Source organism: Jatropha curcas, chromosome 6 (genome assembly GCF_041381405.1).
Source record: "Jatropha curcas cultivar XTBG-Jc1 chromosome 6, XTBG_Jcur_1.0, whole genome shotgun sequence".
In the NCBI taxonomy this organism is placed as follows: domain Eukaryota; kingdom Viridiplantae; phylum Streptophyta; class Magnoliopsida; order Malpighiales; family Euphorbiaceae; genus Jatropha; species Jatropha curcas.
In genome coordinates, this window is record NC_143156.1 from 2,041,229 (window position 1) to 2,065,610 (window position 24,382).

At 32.6% G+C, this 24,382-nt stretch overlaps 2 protein-coding genes and 2 pseudogenes across 4 annotated transcripts; all 4 read left to right on the plus strand.

Annotated features, from left to right (window-relative positions):
* Positions 1-6,413: 6,413 nt before the first annotated feature.
* LOC105633418 (receptor kinase-like protein Xa21) lies at positions 6,414-10,378 on the plus strand. 2 transcript variants are annotated; one of them, XM_089722402.1, is made up of 3 exons: positions 6,414-9,142; positions 9,248-9,616; positions 9,874-10,378. In XM_089722402.1, the coding sequence occupies exons 1-3, from the start codon at positions 6,454-6,456 to the stop codon at positions 9,885-9,887; spliced, it is 3,072 nt and encodes a 1,023-aa protein (XP_089578528.1). In that variant the 5' UTR covers positions 6,414-6,453; the 3' UTR covers positions 9,888-10,378. The 2 variants fall into 2 exon arrangements, with proteins under 2 accessions (XP_089578528.1, XP_089578529.1); XM_089722403.1 differs by lacking the exon at positions 9,874-10,378 and having other exon boundaries at positions 9,248-9,624.
* Positions 10,379-11,117: 739 nt separating this feature from the next.
* Positions 11,118-13,774, plus strand: LOC149495230 (uncharacterized; annotated as a pseudogene).
* Positions 13,775-15,144: 1,370 nt separating this feature from the next.
* LOC149495231 (uncharacterized) lies at positions 15,145-18,770 on the plus strand. Of its 2 annotated transcripts, XM_089722845.1 has the most exons (3): positions 15,145-17,827; positions 17,933-18,301; positions 18,532-18,770. In XM_089722845.1, exons 1-3 carry the CDS (start codon positions 15,145-15,147, stop codon positions 18,537-18,539), a joined length of 3,060 nt encoding a protein of 1,019 aa, XP_089578971.1. In that variant the 3' UTR covers positions 18,540-18,770. The 2 variants fall into 2 exon arrangements, with proteins under 2 accessions (XP_089578971.1, XP_089578972.1); XM_089722846.1 differs by lacking the exon at positions 18,532-18,770 and having other exon boundaries at positions 17,933-18,309.
* Positions 18,771-19,403: 633 nt separating this feature from the next.
* Positions 19,404-22,634, plus strand: LOC149495232 (putative receptor-like protein kinase At3g47110 pseudogene; annotated as a pseudogene).
* The last annotated feature ends 1,748 nt before the right edge of the window (positions 22,635-24,382 follow it).

Below are 24,382 nucleotides of genomic sequence, written 5' to 3' on the forward strand. Positions count from 1 at the left end.
TTTCTAAAAGTGACATTTAAATGAATAAGAAAATTTTCAAAAGTAAAAAATTTAACAGAATGGAGAAAATAATCATTTTTTTATTTATGTGAAAACAATAATGTTTATTCATTTCTTAAAGGTAAAAAAAAAAAAAAAATGCTTTATATATCTCAAGTTTTCTGGCCCAAAATCTGTTTAAATTTCATGAAATTTAACATAAATAAGTCAAACTTTATCATTTCTATTGGAATTCAATATATTAAATTTATTTATATTAAATAAAGTCAAAATAATAACCTCTTTCAAGAAAAATAAAGCCAAAATAATAATAGTATTATTATTACATATGTTAAGAAGGATTTTTCTAGTCTTAATTACATTATCACATTAACTTTCAAAATGATGCAATGAAAAGGGTAATAGAAACGTGGAAAAAAATTTTCATAAATCATCTTATTTTGAGAAATCAATATGATAAAAATAATAATTTAATTGTTTTAAAGGAAAACAAAGTAAATTATTTATAAGGCTAAGTAGGGGTGTAACTTGGATCGAAATATTCCAATCCAAATCAAAATTCCAAACTAAATGTTAATTTGGAATGGAATTTTGGAATATGGAATTTAAAATGGAATGTAATTTTTCAAATATTGATATATGAAATATGGAATGGAAACAAAAAATAAAATTCCATATTTCAATCTATATTACTGATTTTTATTTTATTATTCTTTAGTTTGTAATTATATATTTTAAAATAAAGATTATAGTAAAATATCTTTAGTTTTTCATATCTTTAAGAAAATTTCTATTTAATTATAAAACTACGTAATTTAATAATATATTTTAACCTTAACCCTAATTAGTAATTAATATATACCGTGTACTTGAATATTCATATATACTTTCTTGGGTTGAACATTATAATTTTAGTTATACTCAGATATGGTTTGAAATATTTTAATATGCTTAGACTTATAATATATATATATATATATATATATATATATATATATATATATATATTGTGGATTTAACACTTTTTAATGGATTTAGTGACTATATGTATTGATACATTCTAATATGAATAGTATTACCTTTTGTTAATTTTATACTACTAATATTATTAATTATCTAACTGTTAATTATATGAATTGAATTATTAAATTTCAAGCGTGAAGTATACCTATTATCTATAAATATGTAAAGTTAAATATTTTGCTTTTTAGTTATATGTGATGTTAATTTATTATTTTTAAAAATTTAATTATGTTTTTTTAGTATGTATATATAAAAATATAGTGATTATTTCTTATTAAATTTAAAAATTTACATCTTAAAAAAATATTATAATATGTTAGAGTTGTATTTATGGTTAAGAAATTTGGAATTATCGAATTCCAAACCGAATTTCAATAGAATGGTATGGAATATAATTTGTTATAATATGTTAGAGTTGTATTTATGATTAAGAAATTTGGAACAACCGAATTCCAAACCGAATTTCAATGGAATGGCATGGAATAGAATTTGAAATTCCAAAAAATATTTGAAATTGAATGGAATGCAATTTTAAATTTCAAAATATTTTAGAACGGAATTGGAATTAGAGTCATTCCATTCTATAACGTTCGAATTGTACCCCCTAAGGCTAAGATGGTTAAAGAATATTATGGACAAATTACATAAAACCCTCCAACTCAAAATCCATGCAGAATGCTGCAATAAAACTCGTAAGTGGAGTGGAGGACTTTGGACCAAATTGTTGGGAGGCTAAATGCGGGGGTCAATGTGGGTTTGTAATGTATCTAGTTGGTTATATATGTAACCTTTTAAAGTATGAAACTTAAAGAAAGAAAGGGTTTGGGGACCTATATGTAATTTTTAAATGACAAAAGGTGAAAAATAAAAGTTTGGGGGGCGTGGCCTGATTACTGTACATCCGTGTTGGACACCAACGTATTGTTTTGACGGAGGTTATTTGATAAATTTGGAGGGTAAAATAAGGTAGATGGAGTATTTAGTCATTTGGGAAAAGAGCTTTGAGAGAGAATATGAGTTTTTGAAAGTTATTTGAGGGGTTTTCTGAACACTCAGTCTTCAACACCCCGAATTAGGGTGTAAATATAATTAAAAAATTTAATTTCTAAAATTATCCATAATTATATTTATAAATCTTCTATGTCAAAGGTATTTTCGTAATTATTTATTATCAAACCAAACAAAACAGTGTTATTGAACTTTCATTTCCCATACATTCTCCACAAACACACAAAAAAATATTTACCATACTTTCCCGTATCATACTTTACTATACCTTACTTTAATGATCCGTCCCTCCCTTCATCCAAACAAAACGTAAGTATTGATTAGAGTGATAAGTAACTTCAGTTCCCGTCAGATTGAGAATACAATTTTATTGGGAGAGCAAAAAAACTTTTATTCTCTATGAAGAGGATTATACCTCTTGGATAAAAAGAAAAAAGTACAAACATTTTAGTTGAATTTAAGACAAATTGATCAAATTCTGGTGCTGTAATGCACCTGAAAATACATTTAATCTTACTATCAAAAATTTTGGACCCTCTTTACTCTATTAGATACGTTCTTGTCACCATTAGATGACTTGATTAAGTCAAGTTTAGTCTGGACTTGACCTTTGTTTACCCTTCGGACACGAAACTTATTATAGACGGTCCTCATTTTTCTTTCTCGTCTTCCTTCTCGTAGGGAAAAAGTGTCGCAGTCACAGCTAACAAGCGCCAGTTATGGGAGTACGGTGAGGAAGAGATAGTAGAACTAGTCATCTTAACTGTTGATTACGTTATTGCTCAACTGGCAGATCCATTTATAATTCGTAAGCAACCTTTTTGTGCAATTCGGTAATTGGCAGCGTTCTGTTTGGTTAATGAAAATCGAAAAATACAAAAATCCGAAATAATATAAATTAAATTCAACTTCATAAACACAAGCTTAGCTTTAGCATGTTATGATTCAATTTTAAATCAAAACTGAATTACAATCAAATCTGTTCAAACTATAATTACAACCGTATGCTTACGGCTTTGTTCTGTTCATGTTTTTTTAAAATTAAAGTTAGTAGTTTCAATTTAAAACCATAAAAAAAAATTATGAGATAAAAGCATATCGAAAAAATTCTCAATTTTTTTTATTACCAATTCTTAAAATAAATTTTAAAAGTTTTATTAACTTGTTTAGTCTTTATAATATTATCTTTTATAATAGCTTTTAGAGATTGAGCGAATTTTTTATTAAACATTAAACATTCTAACATTTAGCATTTTATAGAGATTATTAAATTTTTTTTTTTTTTGACAATCATATACCCATTGATTTTTTTTTTTTTTACTCTAATTCAATTAATTAAACATATAATATATTTCTTTATCATTTTAAGTTAAACAGATAATCAAACAATTATTTTTACCATTGTACTGAAAATCAGACCGGATTAGCCGGTTTGACCGGTTTAACTGGAAACCGAACTATGATCGGGTTCGAGTGGGGTAAATAAAACGGGAGGCAAAAAAATCTCTCAGAACCGATATGAATTGGTAAGAACCGGCGAACCGGTTTGAATAATTACTACGGTTCAAATCAAAACAGCAAATAAGGATAAAAAAAAAAAAGAAAAGAAAAAAGGAAAGAGAATATTGGGGCATGTGGACTGCTCCGGAAGCGGATGGTGGCCGGACCACCGTCCCTTGAAGTGAATCGGCGAGATGCTTCGCCTGGTGTCGACAGTGAGACTTACCTGCCGGTGGTTGACCTACAATTCTCTTTGAAAATTTCTCTCTCCTGGGTATTTGTCAACCAGTGAGAGAGAAACTCTCTTGTAGCATTTTCCGTTAAAAAAAAAAGTTTGTGTATTATTATAATTAGTTAAAAGTTTTATTAAATAGGCTTTATATTTATATATTATTAGGCTTACGTAAGTCAAATCATATATAATTTTTTATTATTTTTGTAGAAATTATTTCGTATTTACAAATTTTATATTTTAATTATTTTTTAAAAATATATTTAAATATTAGATATAAGAACCCGATTGAATAGTATTGAATCCAATTAAACCTTCCGGTTCAGTAAATTCCTACCTTTACCGATCCAGTTCTCAGAACATTGATTTTTACTGAACACTTGTAATTGAAATCGCTAGCTACCAGCTAAAAGTTGTGTCGACAATAAATTTTTATTAGAGTTTATAAAAAATTAACTTATGTAACGTTTAGTTTTAGTGTTTCATGAAAGCTATTTAAATAGTTAATAATTAAAACAGTTAAGAGCTACCAAAATAGTTGATTTTACCAAATATATAAACAACTAATAGCTATTATAACAAAGCAATTGACAGTTAACTACAACAAAATAATTGACAACTAATATAACAGTTAACAACTATTAAAATAATTAATATCGCCAAACAAACCCTTAACGTGTACTTACATCTAAAGAAAAATATAAACTTATCTTGGAAATTGATTGGGTGAGAATATGTGGTTCTGCATCTCGCCAACTCATTCTCGTAGAAAAATATAGAGGATAGAGGACTTTTTTTTTTCTTTTTTAAATTTCTCTGAGTATTTTCATATTTTTTAGGTATAAAATTAATTTCGTTTCTGGAGAATATCCTTATTGAGTATAAAATTAATTTAATTTTATGGTTCATGATTCTTTTTAATCGGAGGAGCCAAAATTAAAAGCTAGGTAAAATACATTTTCAAAAGATAGCGGACGAAATAAAAAAATTACTATTTTAATGTGCAAAATTTGAAAAAATTTTAGGGTTGGGGCCCTCCCACGAGTGCCTTGTGATAGATTAAACTATATTTAAATTTAAACGTGTCTTAGGGATTGAGTGTACAGTAAAAGATGAATAACCAGTTTATTGTGGGTCATTGCTTGCAATTTTCCTTTTTTTAAATAATGACAAAGACCGTTGACTGAAAGACTTCTTGAGATGAAAGGATAGGAAATTAATACTGTTTGATCAAACTTTATTAAGAATTGATTGATTGGAAAGCACGACTATTTTTTGTTACGAAATAATCAAAAACGGTCATAGATACAATGGAGATTAAAAAGAGTAGAAATATGAGATAAATTCATGTTAAAATTCTTTTAAGAATGAAAAATATGAGATGGTTTTCAAGAACATGTTAGCATTCCATGAACTTGTGTACACCTTAATCACTGCTCAAAAATTTTTCTTTAATATATATTTTATAATTAAAGAGAATTGCAATATTTTAAAGTCCATTTAAATAATTTATAAAATTAGGATTCGCCATGCTTTTATTCTTCGCTTAATTTTCGCTGCAATTAAATTGTAAATAACAAAAAAGATATGAAAAATTATAATCGTACCCTTATTTTTTATATATATATAAAATATCTACTTTCCTTTGTTATTTATTGTCTCATTTTCATCTATTTTTTACACTTTTAAATGTTAAATTGCTATGAAATGATATCAATAACCTTAAGACAAAATCAATTTTGTACCGAATCCAACACAACTACAGATATTTCTGCCTCTTGTGCCTCGCCGGAGCATCACTGCAGCCGGACAATCATTTCACTTAAATCAACTGCAGATCCATCGCCGATTTTTTTGGTCAGTTTAAAAAATAAACAAAGAATAAAAGAAGGACAGAGGCAAGGTATTATTTAAGAATGTTAGCCGGAGCTCAAACACCATGGACGTGGAAGCTCTACAAAATCATCTGCCTCAATCCAACGGTCCTTGTGTTTTCTAAATCTTAACCATCCATTCTTATCTAATATCTACCGCTAAAGATTTAACTGGTGGTGGAGATTATAATCTCTCAATGATATTTTTATACACATTTACTTTCTCTCTTTAAACGTTGACACAGTTTACATTGACTTATTGTTTGAAAGTAAAAAAAATAGACGGAATAGGTACGTAGTATAAAGGACCGAAAATATGAGAACGTAGTTATTTTAAAAAAAAATATAAGGGTAAATTAATTCTTTTTAACAAAACAAAACGGTATAATTATAATTTTTCCAAAATGATATTTTTATACTAGAATAGTAAAATTACTTGACACGTGTAATATATATATTATTATAATTAATAGAAATATAGAAATAATTACAAGTAATCTTCTTATATCATGTTGTAAAAGTTGTGGAGGTGAAAAATTTCGAATTCTAAGTATTTTATTTTCATAAATTTAGTAAACCAAAGAAGAGGGTTATATAATAAATTATCCTCGCTGTATGATCTCAGTCTTATTTCGGTCCCTTTTCAATAACTAAGGGAAGGTAATTGTCTGCTTTATCCCTGCCCTTGGCTGGCTCACTTAAAATCTACCATGGACACCAATAATTGTTCCATGTATCACTGCTCAACTTTTATATAAGTGCCAACCGAAGACACAAAGAAAGCAAAAAAACTAAAGCAGCTAACCTTGTTCTGAAATGACGAGCTTGAGTAAATTTGCTGTTGCTTTTTCTTTAAAATGCATAATCTTCTACCTCCTGCTGGTGCAGCTGAGCCTCCAAACTCTCTTCTCCATTGGAGGGAATGAGACAGATTATCTTGCATTGTTACAGTTCAAGACCAATATTGTGCATGACCCTCAAAATCTGATGAGCTCATGGAACGAGTCACTCCATTTCTGCAACTGGGAAGGAATCACATGCGGCCGCAAACACAGAAGAGTGACCATTCTTGATCTTCAATCAAAAGGGTTAGTGGGTTCTTTGTCTCCTTACATCGGAAACATGAGTTTTCTTAGGGAGATTAATCTTCAAAACAACACATTCCAAGGTGAAGTCCCACCTGAATTAGGATATTTGTTCAGGCTGCAAGTTTTAAATCTTGGAAATAACTCCATTGAAGGGAAAATCCCACCTGACTTGTGCAATTGCTCTAATCTTCTCCGTCTTCAGTTATCCGACAACAAACTGGCAGGAAATATTCCATCTCAGCTTTCCAATCTGTCTAAGCTCATTTATCTTTTTGTTTTCCGTAATTCTTTGAACGGTCCCATTCCACCTTCCATTGGGAATCTTACCTCATTGGATTTCTTATTTGCATCCCAAAATTTCTTGGTTGGAACTTTACCTGATACCCTTGGCAAACTCAAGCACTTGACATCGCTTCACATTGGTGAAAATAAACTCTCAGGTATAATACCTCAGTCTATTTACAATATTTCAACCATCAAGCAGTTTTATGTGTCTGAAAATCACTTTCATGGAAGTCTTCCATCAAATATTGGCATTCTTCTCCCTCAACTTCAGATCTTTCATATATGGGGAAACAATTTTAGTGGGTCAATTCCTGTTTCGTTATCAAATGCTACGAAACTTTTATACATGGAATTAGCATATAATAACTTCACTGGAAAAGTAGATGTCCGCTTTGGAGGCCTACGTAAACTTTATAAGTTAATCTTGGCTGGAAATAATCTTGGAACCGGAGAAGGTGATGATTTGAATTTTATCACTTCTCTGGTCAATTGTAGCTATTTGAGAATTTTGGATTTCTCTGGTAATAGGCTAAAGGGAGTTTTTCCGAACTTAAAAGCTAATCTATCTTCATCTCTTCAATGGCTATCAGTTGGGCACAATCAAATATATGGAGGCCTTCCTCGATGGTTCTTTACTCTTGTTAGCTTAACAACAATGAGTATACAAGTTAACCAAATTACAGGTACTATTCCAATGGAGATTGGTAACCTTGAAAAATTACAAGGGCTATATCTTGATCGCAATAGATTATCAGGACCAATTCCATCATCCATAGGCAACCTATCGTCATTGCTTAGGCTTCAATTGCATAATAACAATTTTCGTGCTGCACTCCCCTCTGGTCTTGATTGGCATAACATGTTATTCTTGGGTCTTTTAAGAAGCAACATTATCGGTTCCATTCCTAAACAACTTTTTTCTATCCCTTCCATGTTAGTTGCTATAGATTTATCTCTAAACAATTTTGAAGGAACACTTCCTTCAGAAATTGGCAAGTTATTCAATTTGAATGAATTGCATGCATCAGCAAGCAACTTAAGTGGTAAAATTCCAAATGAACTAGGTCAGTGCAAGAGCCTTGCGACTCTATACTTGGATGGTAATAATTTTCAAGGTACATTACCTTCATCATTAGCTTCTTTGAGAGGTCTTCAAGTCCTGGACTTGTCTAGAAACAATTTATCTGGCAAAATTCCTGAATATCTAGAGAAATTTTCATTAAAATATCTAAACTTGTCTTTTAACAATTTTGAGGGTGAGGTTCCGAACAAAGGTGTTTTTGCCAATGCAAGTGCAATATTTGTCGAAGGTAACAGTAGGCTATGTGGAGGCATACCAGAACTCAAGCTGCCAACATGCATAAATCATCAAGAATCAAAGAGAAGAAAACTAGATGTTGTCAAATTTGTGACAATTGCAATATCAGGTGTTTTTTGCGTGATCATCTTGTCAATCTTCTTATATTGCAAATTTAAGAAGGAGTGCCACACAGAAAGATCTCCGAACAACATGCTAGCAAAAACGTTTGAGACTCTTTCATATGACAGGATTCTAAAGGCAACTAATGGGTTCTCTTCAGAGAACTTACTTGGTATGGGAAGCTTTGGTACTGTCTATAAAGGAAATCTTGAGGAGAATGGAGGATTCATTGCAGTAAAAGTAGTCAACCTTCAGCAACGGGGTGCTGGAAAGAGTTTCATGGCTGAATGCAAAGTCTTGCAAAATATACGTCACAGAAATCTTGTGCGAATCATAACATCTTGCTCAACTATAGATTTTCAAGGAAATGATTTTAAAGCACTTGTTTACGAGTACATGCCAAATGGGAACCTCGAAAAGTGGCTGCATCCGGGTTATGAAATGCACAATCAGCCAATTGAGCAACTAAGACTAAACATCCTCCAAAGAATGAATATTTCTATAGATGTGGGGAATGCACTAGATTATCTTCATCGCGGTTGCCACGATCCAATCATTCATTGTGATCTAAAGCCAAGCAACATCCTTCTTGACAATGATATGGTTGCTCGTATTGGAGATTTTGGTCTAGCAAAATTTCTCCCTCAACTGATGAATCCAGTTCAAAGTAGTTCTCTCGGTGTAAGAGGAACAATTGGCTATACCGCTCCAGGTGATTAATACTCTCCTATTTGATATATTCAGAGTTTATATTTGCATATTCACTGTCGGAATTGTTTTCTTACTTTCTTTTTTTTGAATTTTGTAAATATTTTAGAATATGGTTTAGGAAGTGAGCTGTCAACAAGTGGAGATGTTTATAGCTACGGAATCCTTTTGTTGGAGATGATGACAGGAAAAAAACCTACTGATGGTATTTTTGCAGAAGGTCTTAACCTTCACAATTTTGCTAGAATGGCATTGCCTGATAATGTATTGCAGATTGTAGACCCAGTTCTCTTACAAGAAGATGAAGGTGTAAGAGAACATGAAGTTGAATGCGTAATTGGCATGATTAAGGTTGGGGTTTCATGTTCTATGGAGTCTCCTCAGGATAGAATGGACATGAGTAATGCAGTAAAGGAGTTGCTTTCAGTTAGAAATAACTATGTGCGAATTAGAAGAACAGGACCATCCTTGTATACAAGTAAGTAATTCATATTTTTCCAATTTATATTTACTTTGAATTTGCAGTGCTTGTTTTCCAAAATGTTTGTGAAGAACAATAAAATCACTTCTGGAATATGGAAGCAGGGGAGAATTTGTTTATCCAAATTGTTCTATGAGAAACTACTAATAGGACTATGGTTTTGGAAAGTCAACTATCTGTTTATAAAAATTGAAAGTCTACTGCCTAAATATCATGTATTTACTTTCTTTTTTTCAATAATTAACTTATTCTAGGACCGCGAAGCTGAAATTTGATGGAGTGAAAGCAGTTAAGGAGCGATATGTATCAGAATCGTTAGTCCAATTTGAACTTTGCAAACAGCGAGAGGCCTCTGTAAACTGAGCAGGACCATTACAGGAATTTTGTAGGAAACCTGGAAGCCATGTTTCTGTATTCTGCCTCTACAGAAGGCCTGCTTCTTAAATTTCTAGGAACTGTTACGTCTCCAAGAAAAATGGAGAATCCAGTTAAAGATTTGCGTGTAAATGAACAAGACGCCCAATTTGCGTTGCAAAGGACTTGTAGCTGCATAGAGTTGTCAGGTTGATTCTGTTCTTGCTGCATAATTTGGCAAAATTAAAAAGAACAAAATTTGAGAATGTAAAAGTTACTGCACTTGGTCACTTCCTGCTCTGTCGGGTCTTTTGATCTTATCAGTTCCACTCGGGCATACTCTTTCATAGGCTCGGGTTGTGACTGTTGAAATTTTTTGGGAAGGAAAAATGGAAATGCACAAGATAATTAACAATATTTAGCACTTCATTGAATTAACAAAAGAATATGTCTATGTATAGGCTTACAAGTGAATCAAATAAGACCTAAAAATACTCCTAAAAATCATTAATCCTAATAATAAAAATATCAAATTCTATGCAGGAAATCTGCACTAAATAAAATTGAAATCTCAAATATCGTTTGAATTAATTAGTATTAATTCAAAATAATATTATTTTTTAATAATATTATTTTGAATTAATACTAACAGTTACGTTGGGTTCTTTAATATTTTTCGACCATTTCTAAGACATTTCAGAAGAAAATCAACATTGTTGGACTTGAATTTCAAGTGGGAACACATGAAAATTCAATTAATAACATAGAACTATGTTGGACACATGACACGACACAAAAGACAATCATCATGGTTGAATTGGAGTGCATGGTGACGAAATTCTGTGCCGTGATCCAACTGCTAAGACATTTAATCTAACTATGAAGAAATGCAAACGTCCTAAGAACTTTCTCATTTTGGCTTAGAATGTAGAAATAAAAGAACATGAGGAGGTGTTTTCTTCTTGTTTCGAAAGCTACCAAATGAGAAAAAACAAAGACACTGACGGTTGACTTAAAGACTTCAAGGGATAAAAGGTTAGAATTCTAATGTTGTCTAATCAACAGACTTTTGAATTTTCCTCAAACTACATATAAATGCCAACTTAAAACATAGACTAGAGAAGAAAAAAAAAAAATCAGTTAACCTTGTTCCTAAATGATGAACTTCAGTACACTCTTGCTTTTCTTTCAAATGCATTATTTCTACCTCTTTGTGCTGCAACTGAGCCTCCAAACTCTCTCCATCGGACGGAATGAGACAGATTATCTTGCCTTGTCACAATTCAAGTCAAATATTGTGCATGACCCTCAAAATCTGTTGAGCTCATGGAATGATTCAGTCCATTTTTGCAACTGGGAAGGGATCAGATGCGGCCGCAAACACAAAAGAGTGATCATTCTTGATTTTCAGTCAAAAGGGTTAGTGGGTTCTTTGTCTCCTTACATAGGAAACATGAGTTTCCTTAGGGAGATTAGCCTTCAAAACAACACCTTTCGAAGCCAAATCCCACCTGAACTGGGCCGTTTGTTCAGGTTTCAAGTTCTAAATCTAGAAAACAACTCTTTCCAGGGACAAATTCCATCCAACTTGTCCTTGTGCTCCAGTCTGAAGATCCTCTACTTATCGTACAACAAGCTAATAGGAAAGATTCCATTTCAGCTTTCAAATTTGTCTAAGCTTATTCAACTTTATGTTCCTGATAATTATTTGAATGGACCAATTCCGCCTTCCATCGGCAATCTTACCTTACTGAAATCCTTATCTGCACGAGAAAATTTCTTGATTGGAACTATTCCTGACACTCTTGGCAAACTCAAGCAATTGTCAATGTTTCAAATTGCTACAAATAAACTCTCAGGTACAATTCCTCAGGCCATTTATAATATTTCAACCATCACTTATTTTTCTGTCTCCGAGAATCAATTTCTTGGAAGTATTCCATCAAATATTGGCCTTCTCTTTCCTGAACTTCAGTTAATACGAATATGGGGAAACAATTTTAGTGGTTCAATTCCTGTCTCCTTATCAAATGCTACGAAACTTGAGTACATCGTTTTAGCACTAAATGACTTCACTGGAAAAGTAGATGTTCACTTTGGAGGACTACGCAGACTTATTTATTTAGCATTGGCTGAAAATAATCTTGGAAGAAAAGAAGGCAATGATTTGAATTTCATTGTTTCTTTGCTCAACTGTAGCTATTTGAGATTCTTGGATATTTCTGATAATAAAGCGAAAGGGAGTTTTGCCGAATTCGAAAGCTAATCTATCTTCATCACTTCAATGGCTATCAATTGGCCAAAATCAAATATATGGAGGCCTTCCTCAATGGTTTTTTACTCTTGTTAGTTTGACAACAATGAGTATACAGTTTAACCAAATTACAGGCACTATTCCGATGGAGATTGGTAACCTTGAAAAATTACAACAGCTAGTTCTTGACAATAATAGATTGTCAGGATCTATTCCAAAGTCCATAGGCAATCTATCATCATTGATATTGCTTCAATTGGGTGATAACAATTTCCATAGTACCTTACCTTCTAGTCTTGAAAATTGGCGTAACATGTTGTTCTTGGATCTTTCTAGAAGCAACTTCATTGGTTCCATTCCTAAACAGCTTTTTTCTATCCCTACCATGCTAGTTTCAATAAATTTATCTCTAAACAACTTCGAAGGAAGACTTCCATCAGAAATTGGCAATTTATTCAATTTGACTGAATTGTATGCTTCAGAAAACAGCTTGACAGGCAAAATTCCAAATGAACTAGGTAAGTGCAACAGCCTTGAGATCCTATTTATGAATGGTAATAATTTTCAAGGTACATTACCTTCATCATTTGCTTCTTTGAGAGGTCTTCGAATCTTGGACCTGTCTCGAAACAATTTATCGGGCAAAATTCCTGAATATCTAGAGAAATTATCATTGGAATATCTGAATTTGTCTTTTAACAATTTGGAGGGTGAGATTCCAATCAAAGGTGTTTTGCCAATGCAAGTGCAATATTTGTTGAAGGTAACAACTGGTTAGGTGGAGGCATACCAGTACTCAAGCTACCAAGATGTTTAAATCATCAAAAATCAAAAAGAAAACTAGATGTTGTCAAATTTGTTACAATTGCAGCATCATAATGTGTTGGAGATTGCAGACCCAGCACTCTTGCAAGAAGATGAAGGTGTAACGGAAGGAAGGAAAGTTGAATGCCTAATTGGCATAATTAAGGTTGGGGTTTCATGTTCTATGGAGTCTCCTCAAGATAGAATGGACATGGGTACTGCAGTCAGCGAGTGCTTTCAATTACAAATAATTATGTGCGAATTAGAAAAACAGAGCCTTCCATGTATAGAAGAAAGTAATTTATCACTTCCAATTTATACTTTACTTTGACTTTCCAAAATGTTTGTGAAGAATGATAAAAATGACTTTCCAAAACATTTATTGCAGCAAAAGTGATCAATCTTCAACAACAAGGTGCAGCCAAGAGTTTCGTGGCTGAATGCAAAGTCTTGCAAAACATAAGGCATAGAAATCTTGTCCGAATCATAACATCTTGCTCACGTATCGATTTTCAAGGAAATGATTTTAACGCACTTGTTTACGAGTACATGCCAAATGGGAAACCCGAAAAGTGGCTGCATCCGGGTTCTGAAATGTACAATGAGTCTAAACCTTCTTCAAAGAATGAACATTGCTCTAGATGTACAATAAAATCGCTATTGGAATATGAAAACATAGGATAATCTTTTTACCGATCATTCCTTTAACTTTGTAGATTACTTTCATTGATCAAACATTCCAATTTATAAAATTACAACACTTTAATTTAAAAAATCATTCTATATATCGAACACTAAGTTGAGGATAAAGAATTTCAATATCTAATCAAATAAATTTCAGTTCCAGTAAATTGAATAATTAATGCATACTTACCACCGTCCACTGTACCCAGAGACTCACATAATAATTAGATGGAAATATTTCAACTTTCATGGAGATTTCCAATTAAGTGAAATCATTTGTCTTTAGAGAAGACAACAATTTGGGGTTCTACCTTCTCAATAAATCATTTTTGAAAGAAAAAAAAAAATGAAAAAAGCTTTTGCTTTATAGACTTTGCAAGTCAAGTCTTAGCACAAATGTTGTTTTGGGTCCAAAATGTAGAAATAATGGTGCAAAAAACAAATTTATAGTGCAATCATTATGGTTGAGTTGGAAAGAGTTCATCCCAATTTAAGTGCAAAGTGATCAAATTTATAGTGCCGTGTATTAAGGATAAATGCAAATTTTATATTTGTGATTCTTCGGCAAAATTAGTAGTTGTTAATAGCATTTAGCTATTTGAATAGCTTGTTATAAAGCGTTATAGACTTTGCAAGCTTTTGCTTTATAGACTTTGCAAGTCAAGTCTTAGCACTAATGTTGTTTTGGGTCCAAAATGTAGAAATAATGGTGCAAAAAAACAATTTATAGTGCAATCATTATGGTTGAGTTGGAAAGAGTTCATCCCAATTTAAATGCAAAGTAATCAAATTTATAGTGCCGTGTATTAAGGATAAATGCAAATTTTATTTTGTGATTCTTCGGCAAAATTAGCAGTTGTTAATAGCATTTAGCTATTTGAATAGCTTGTTATAAAGCGTTATAGCATTAACCTTTTTTGTCTATTTCATAAGATTAACTGTTAGTTGTTTTGGTAACTATTAGTTGTTTTGGTAACTGTTAGCTGTTAGGTAATTTAGTTGCTTTTTATAAAACGCTAAAAACTAAATATTAAATTAGTTAACTTTTTATAAAATGCTACCTTAACAGCTAAAAATTAGTTTAAAAAGTAGCGTTTAGACTTTTAACCAATAATAATAAAAAAAAGAAGCTAAAAGCTACTTGCGAACATAGCTTATAAAAACCTATTGCTGAGTATACCTTATACAAAGCTAACTTACCCCTAAAAAGCTATCTTACCCTCTAAACCCTATATTATCAAACACTATAATAAAAAATAACGCTTAGTGTTTTGACTCGTCAAAATGCTAAAAGCCATTTAAAAAAATAGTTGTCGAAAACAACATATATTCATATCCATGTATGTATGTTTATTTTCACTAATTTACCAACATATACCTTACTAGAGAGTATAAATAGCAATGTTGTTACCTTTAACCTTGTCCCGAAATGACGAGCTTGGTAACACCCAATGTTTTTTCTCTAAAATGCATCATCTTCTACCTCTTGGTGCAGCAGCTGAGCCTTCAAGCTCTCTCCAATCGAGGAAATGAGACAGATTATCTTGCCTTGATGCAGTTCAAGTCCAATATTGTGCATGATCCTCAAAATCTGATGAGCTCATGGAACGAGTCACTCCATTTCTGCAACTGGGAAGGAATCACATGCGGCCGCAAACACAGAAGAGTGACCATTCTTGATCTTCAATCAAAAGGGTTAGTGGGTTCTTTGTCTCCTTACATCGGAAACATGAGTTTTCTTAGGGAGATTAGTCTTCAAAACAACACATTCCAAGGCGAAGTCCCACCTGAATTAGGATATTTGTTCAGGCTGCAAGTTTTAAATCTTGGAAATAACTCCATTGAAGGGAAAATCCCACCTGACTTGTCCAATTGCTCTAATCTTCTCCGACTTCAGTTATCCTGCAACAAACTAGTAGGAAATATTCCATCTCAGCTTTCCAATCTGTCTAAGCTCATTTATCTTTTAGTTTTCTTTAATTCTTTGAACGGTCCCATTCCACCTTCCATTGGGAATCTTACCTCATTGGATTTCTTAGATGCATCCGAAAATTTCTTGGTTGGAACTATACCCGATACCCTTGGCCAACTCAAGCACTTGACATTGCTTCAAATTGATGAGAATAAACTCTCAGGTATAATACCTCAGTCTATTTACAATATTTCAACCATCAATCATTTTTCTGTGGCTGAAAATCACTTTCATGGAAGTCTTCCATCAAATATTGGCATTCTTCTACCTCAACTTCAGAACTTTCAAATATCTGGAAACAATTTTAGTGGGTCAATTCCTGTTTCGTTTTCAAATGTTACGAAACTTTTACGCATGGAATTAACGAAGAATAACTTCACTGGAAAAGTAGATGTCCGCTTTGGAGGCCTACGTAAACTTTATATGTTAACCTTGGCTGAAAATAATCTTGGAAACAGAGAAGGTGATGATTTGAATTTTATCACTTCTCTGGTCAATTGTAGCTATTTGAGAACTTTGGATTTCGCTAGTAATAGGCTAAAGGGAGATTTTCCGAACTTAAAAGCTAATCTATCTTCATCTCTTCAATTGCTATCAGTTGGGCACAACCAAATATATGGAGGCCTTCCTCGATGGCTCTTTACTCTTGTTGGCTTAACAACAATGAGCATACAAGCTAACAAAATTACAGGTACTATTCCAATGGAGATTGGTAACCTTGAAAAATTACAACTGCTATATCTTGATCGCAATAGATTATCAGGACCAATTCCATCATCCATAGGCAATCTATCGTTTTTGATTCAGCTTCAATTGGCTGATAACAATTTTCGTACTGCACTCCCTTCTGGTCTTTATTGGCATAACATGTTATTCTTGAATCTTTTCGGAAGCAACATTATCGGTTCCATTCCTTCCCAACTTTTTTCTTTTCCTTCCATGCTAGTCACTATAGATTTATCTCTAAACAATTTTGAAGGAACACTTCCTTCAGAAATTGGCAGTTCATTCAGTTTAAATGAATTTTATGCTTCAAAAAGCAACTTAACTGGTAAAATTCCAAATGAACTAGGTATGTGCAAGAGCCTTGTGACTCTATCCTTGGATGGTAATAATTTTCAAGGTACATTACCTTCATCATTAGCTTCTTTGAGAGGTCTTCAAGCCTTGGACTTGTCTAGAAACAATTTATCTGGCAAAATTCCTGAATATCTAGCGAAATTTTCATTAGAATATCTAAACTTGTCTTTTAACAATTTTGAGGGTGAGGTTCCGAACAAAGGTGTTTTTGCCAATGCAAGTGCAATATTTGTCGAAGGTAACAGTAGGCTATGTGGAGGCATACCAGAACTCAAGCTGCCAAAATGCATAAATCATCAAGAATCAAAGAGAAGAAAACTAGTTGTTGTCAAATTTGTGACAATTGCAATATCAGGTGTTTTTTGCGTGATCATCTTGTTAATCTTCTTATATTGCAAGTTTAAGGAGGAGTCCCAGAAAGAGAGATCTCCGAACAACATGCTAGGAAAGGCATTTGAGAGTCTTTCATATGACAGGATTCTAAAGGCAACTAATGGGTTCTCTTCAGAGAACTTACTTGGTATGGGAAGCTTTGGTACTGTCTATAAAGGAAATCTTGAGGAGAATGGAGGATTCATTGCAGTAAAAGTTGTCAACCTTCAACAACGGGGTGGTGGAAATAGTTTCATGGCTGAATGCAAAGTCTTGCAAAATATACGTCACAGAAATCTTGTGCGAATCATAACATCTTGCTCAAGTATCGATTTTCAAGGAAATGATTTTAAAGCACTTGTTTACGAGTACATGCCAAATGGAAACCTCAAAAAGTGGCTGCATCTGGGTTCTGAAACGCACAATCAGCCAATTGAGCAACTAAGACTAAACCTTCTTCAAAGATTGAATATTTCGATAGATGTGGGGAATGCACTAGATTATCTTCATCGCGGTTGCCACGATCCAATCATTCATTGTGATCTAAAGCCAAGTAACATCCTTCTTGACAATGATATGGTTGCTCATATTGGAGATTTTGGTCTAGCAAAATTTCTCCCTCAACTGATGAATCCAGTTCAAAGTAGTTCTCTTGGTGTAAGAGGAACAATTGGCTATACCGCTCCAGGTGATTAATACTCTCCTGTTTGATATATACAGAGTTTAAATTTACTTATTCACTGTCAGAATTGCTTTCTTACTTTCTTTTTTTTGAATTTTGTAAATATTTTAGAATATGGTTTAGGAAGTGAGCTATCAACAAGTGGAGATGTTTATAGCTATGGAATCCTTTTGTTGGAGATGATGACAGGAAAAAAACCTACTGATGGTATTTTTGCAGAAGGTCTTAACCTTCACAATTTTGCTAGAATGGCATTGCCTGATAATGTATTGCAGATTGTAGACCCAGTTCTCTTACAAGAAGATGAAGGTGTAAGAGAACATGAAGTTGAATGCGTAATTGGCATGATTAAGGTTGGGGTTTCATGTTCTATGGAGTCTCCTCAGGATAGAATGGACATGAGTAATGCAGTAAATGAGTTGCTTTCAGTTAGAAACAACTATGTGCGCATTAGAAGAACAGGACAATCCATGCATACAAGTAAGTAATTCATAATTTCCAATTTATATTTACTTTGAATTTCCAGTGCTTGTTTTCCAAAATGTTTGTGAAGAACAATAAAATCACTTCTGGAATATGGAAGCAGGAGAGAATTTGCTTATCCAAACTATGGTTTTGGAAAGTCAACTATCTGTTTATAAAAATTGAAAGTCTACTAACCAAATATCATGTATTTACTTTCTTTTTTTTCAATAATTAACTTATTGTAGGACCATGAAGCTGAAATGTGATGAAGTGAAAGCAGTTAAAGGAGCGATATTTATCAGAATCGTTAGTCCAATTTGAACTTTGCAAACAGCGAGAGGCCTCTGTAAACTGAGCAGGACCATTACAGGAATGATGTAGGAAACCGGAAGCCATGTTTCTGTACTCTGCCTCTACAGAAGGCTTGTTTCTTAAATTTCTAGGAAATGGTACATCTCCGAGAAAAATGGAGAATCCAGTTAAAGATTTTCTTGTAAATGAACAAGACGCTCAATTTGCATTACAAAAGACTTGTAGCTGCATAGAGTTGTTAGGTTGATTCTGTTCTTGCTGCAAAATTTGACAAAATTAAAAAGAACAAAATTTGAGAATGTAAAAGCTAATATTTTTTGACCATTTCTAATACATTTCAGAAGAAAATCAACATTATTGGACTTGAATTTCAAGTGGGAACATATGAAAATTCAATTAATAACATAGAACTATGTTGGACACATGACACGACACAAAAGACAATCATCATGGTTGAATTGGAGTGCATGGTGACCAAATTCTAGTGCCGTGATCCAACTGCTAAGACATTTAACCTAACTATGAAGAAATGCATACGTCCTTAAGATAGGTTTCTCATTTTTGCTCAAGAATGTAGAAATAAAGGAACAAGAGGAGGTATTTCTTCTTGTTTTGAAACCTACCAAATGAGAAAAAATAAAGACACTGACGGTTGACTTAAAGACTTCCAGGGATAAAAAGTTAGTATTCTAATGTTGTCTAATCAACATAGACTTTTGAATTTTCCTCAAACGACATATAAATGCCAACTTAAAACATAGACTAGACAAGAAAAAAAAAAATCAGTTAACCTTGTTCTGAAATCATGAGCTTCAGTACACTCGCTTGCTTTTTCTTTGAAACGCATTATTTCTACCTCTTTGTGCTGCAGCTGAGCCTCCAAACTCTCTCCATCAGAGGGAATGAGACAGATTATCTTGCCTTGTCACAATTCAAGTCAAATATTGTGCATGACCCTCAAAATCTGTTGAGCTCATGGAATGATTCAGTCCAATTCTGCAACTGGGAAGGGATCAGATGCGGCCGCAAACACAAGAGTAATCATTCTTGATGCTCAGTCAAAAGGGTTAGTGGGTTCTTTGTCTCCTTACATAGGAAACATGAGTTTCCATAGGGAGATTAGCCTTCAAAACAACACCTTTCGACGCCAAATCCCACCTGAACTGGGCCGTTTGTTCAGGTTTCAAGTTCTAAATCTAGAAAACAACTCTTTCCAGGGCCAAATTCCATCCAACTTTTCCTTGTGCTCCAGTCTGAAGATCCTCTACTTATCGTACAACAAGCTAATAGGAAAGATTCCATTTCAGCTTTCAAATTTGTCTAAGCTTATTCAACTTTATGTTCCTGATAATTATTTGAATGGACCAATTCCACCTTCCATTGGCAATCTTACCTTACTGAAATCCTTATCTGCACGAGAAAATTTCTTGATTGGAACTATTCCTGACACTCTTGGCAAACTCAAGCAATTGTCAATGTTTCAAATTGCTACAAATAAACTCTCAGGTACAATTCCTCAGGCCATTTATAATATTTCAACCATCACTTATTTTTCTGTCTCCGAGAATCAATTTCTTGGAAGTATTCCATCAAATATTGGCCTTCTCTTTCCTGAACTTCAGTTAATACGAATATGGGGAAACAATTTTAGTGGTTCAATTCCTGTCTCCTTATCAAATGCTACGAAACTTGAGTACATCGTTTTAGCACTAAATGACTTCACTGGAAAAGTAGATGTTCACTTTGGAGGTCTACACAGACTTATTTATTTAGCATTGGCTGAAAATAATCTTGGAACAAAAGAAGGCAATGATTTGAATTTCATTGTTTCTTTGCTCAACTGTAGCTATTTGAGATTCTTGGATTTTTCTGATAATAAGCTGAAGGGAGTTTTGCCGAATTCGAAAGCTAATCTATCTTCATCACTTCAATGGCTATCAATTGGCCAAAATCAAATACATGGAGGCCTTCCTCAATGGTTTTTTACTCTTGTTAGTTTGACAACAATGAGTGTACAGTTTAACCAAATTACAGGCACTATTCGGATGGAGATTGGTAACCTTGAAAAATTACAACAGCTAGTTCTTGACAATAATAGATTGTCAGGATCTATTCCATCGTCCATAGGCAATCTATCATCATTGATTTTGCTTCAATTGGATGATAACAATTTCCATAGTACCTTACCTTCTAGTCTTGAAAATTGGCGTAACATGTTGTTCTTGGATCTTTCTAGAAGCAACTTCTTTGGTTCCATTCCTAAACAGCTTTTTTTTTTATCCCTACCGTGCTAGTTTCAATAAATTTATCTCTAAACAACTTCGAAGGAACACTTCCATCAGAAATTGGCAATTTATTCAATTTGAATGAATTGTATGCTTCAGAAAACAGCTTGACAGGCAAAATTCCAAATGAACTAGGTAAGTGCAACGGCCTTGAGATCCTATTTATGAATGGTAATAATTTTCAAGGTACATTACCTTCATCATTTGCTTCTTTGAGAGGTCTTCTAATCTTGGACCGGTCTCGAAACAATTTATAAGGCAAACTTCCTGAATATCTAGAGAAATTATCATTGGAATATCTGAATTTGTCTTCTAACAATTTTGAGGGTAAGATTCCAATCAAAGGTGTTTTTGCCAATGCAAGTGCAATATTTGTTGAAGGTAACAACTGGTTACGTGGAGGCATACCAGAACTCAAGCTACCAAGATGTTTAAATCATCAAAAATCAAAAAGAAGAAAACTAGATGTTGTCAAATTTGTTACAATTGCAGCATCAGGTGTTTTGACCATCATGTCAATCTTCTTATATTGTGAATTTAAGAAGAAGACCAACAAAGAGAGACCTCCTAACAACATGCTAATAAAAGAATTTCTGAATCTTTCATATGTCAAGATTCTAAAAGCAACTAATGGGTTCTCTCAAGAGAACTTACTTGGTGTTGGAAGCTTTGGCGCTGTTTATAAAGGAAATCTTGAGGAGAATGGAACATTGATGGCAGTAAAAGTAGTCAACCTTGAACAATAAGGTGCTGCAAAGAGTTTTATGGCTGAATGTAAAGTCTTGCAAAACATACGTCATAGAAATCTCGTGCGAATCATAACTTCTTGCTCGAGTATCGATTTCCAAGGAAATGATTTTAAAGTACTTGTTTATGAGTATACGCCGAATGGAAACCTTGAGAAGTGGTTGCATCCAAGTCCAGAAATGTATGCTCAGCCAATGGAACAACCAAATCTAAATCTTCCTCAAAGAATGAATATTGCCATAGATGTAGGGAATGCACTGGATTATCTTCACTGCGGTTGCCACGAGCCGATCATTCATTGTGATCTAAAGCCAAGCAACATTCTTCTTGACAATGACATGGTTGCTCACATTGGAGATTTCGGTCTAGCAAAATTTATCCCTCAGCTAATGAATCCAGTTCAGAGTAGCTCTCTCGGTGTAAGAGGAACAATCGGCTACACGGCTCCAGGTGATTATGACCCTTCTATTTGATATACACAGAATTTGTATTTATATATTTTCAGTCAAAATGTTTTTCTTACCTTTTTTAAGAAAAAATTTTCAAATTTTCAGAATGTGGTTTGGGAAGTGAGCCGTCAACAAGTGGAGATGTTTATAGCTATGGGATCCTTTTATTGGAGATGGTGATAGGAAAGAAACCTACTGATGATATTTTTCAAGAGGGTCTTAACCTTCACAGTTTTGCTAGAATGGCATTACCTGATAATGTGTTGGAGATTGCAGACCCAGTTCTCTTACAAGAAGATGAAGGTGTAATGGAAGGAAGGAAAGTTGAATGCCTAGTTGGCATGATTAAGTTCGGGGTTTCATGTTCTATGGAGTCTCCCCAAGATAGAATGGACATGGGTACTGCAGTGAGTGAGTTGCTTTCAATTAGAAATAATTATGTGCGAATTAGAAAAACAGAGCCTTCCATGTATAGAAGTAAGTAATTTATCATTTCCAATTTATACTTTACTTTGACTTTCCAAAATGTTTGTGAAGAATGATAAAAATGGCTTCTGGAACATGAAAGCAGGGGAGAATATGAAAAATAAAAAACAACAAATACCATACAAAGGCATAAGCATCTTTTCTTTTAATTTTATTTTCATTTTTTTGTTAGCATGAATATATCTACTTGTTTTCATATAGTTGTTAATTTCTCTAATTTCACTTTCCTTGCTGTAGGTGTTGTCTTTTAGTATAGGAACTGCACAACTCTCCAGACACAGCATCCTGGCAGAGTACTTTGTAATTGAATAGGGGCTTTAAGGTTGTTATTGTTCTATACTTGTTGTATGATTGTCAATGATTGTAAGACTCTTTTGAACCAGCTTTATATTTTTAGTTTTCATTTTATTAAGAAATCAACAAATCAGTTTCCTTTTGAAGCGAATTCAATTAGCAGCCAACACTATGCTCATAAAAGAACACGAAAATTAATTCCCAAATGACAATGTGGGCTACGATTCCTTTTTTTTTTTTTTAGAACCAGGAGCTGTTAATCCCCTTTGAATCATGAAGTGTAAACGGTTTTTGCTTTTCTAGTAACTGCACTTCCCAGAGATTGAACATGTCTCATATTTTCAGAATTGAGACTGTTTACTACTTCAATCAGTACATTGTTACTTGTTCGTATCATTCCTTTTTGATTTGTTAGGCACATGGCCACAGTTTTCCCTCAAAGCATTTCAATAAAATTGTATAGTCCTCTAATATATTTTCTACAAGAAAAAATAAAACTAATTTGATAAATCATCTTATTTCAGTGAAAATAATACTTCATCCGTTATGTTAAATTTGTTAATTTTTGACCTTTTATGGGAATTAATAAAATGATTGAATCATCTCAATTTTAGAAAAAAAATATGAACAATTGACTAATTTACCCCTCCAATTAATTGTTCATTTAATTGAGATAATGTTTAGTGTACATATCTAGACAATAATAAAATCGGAATAAATAATTAATGTTATTTTGATTTTCTAAAAGTGAGATTTAAATGAATAAGAAAATTTTCAAAAGTAAAAAATTTAACAGAGTGGAGGGAATAATTCTTTTTTTATTTATGTGAAAACAATAATGTTTATTCATTTCTTGAAGGTAAAAAAATAAATGCTTTATATATATAAAGTTTTCTAGCCCAAAATCTGTTTAAATTTCATGAAATTTAACATAAATAAATCAAACTTTATCATTTCTAATGGAATTCTATATATTAAATTTATTTATATTAAATAAAGGCAAAATAATAACCTCTTTCAAAAAAAAATAAAGCCAAAATAATAATAATATTAGTACATATGTTATGGAGGATTTTTCTAATCTTAATTACATTATCACATTAACTTTCAAAATGATGCAATGAAAAGGGTAATAGAAACGTGGAAAAAAATTTTCATAAATCATCTTATTTTAAGAAATTAATATGATACAAATAATAATTTAATTGTTTGAAAGGAAAACAAAGTAAATTATTTATAAGGCTAATTAAGTAGGGGTGTAACTTGGATTGAAATATTCCAATCCAAATCGAAATTTCAAAATAAATGTTAATTTGGAATGGAATTTTGGAATATGAAATTTAAAATGGAATGTAATTTTTAAAATATTGGTATAAGAAATATGGAATGAAAACAAAACATAAAATTCCATATTTCAATCTATATTACTGATTTTTTATTTTATTATTCTTTAGTTTGTAATTATATATTTTAAAATAAAATGTTAAAATAAAGATTATAGTAAAATATCTTTAGTTTTTCAT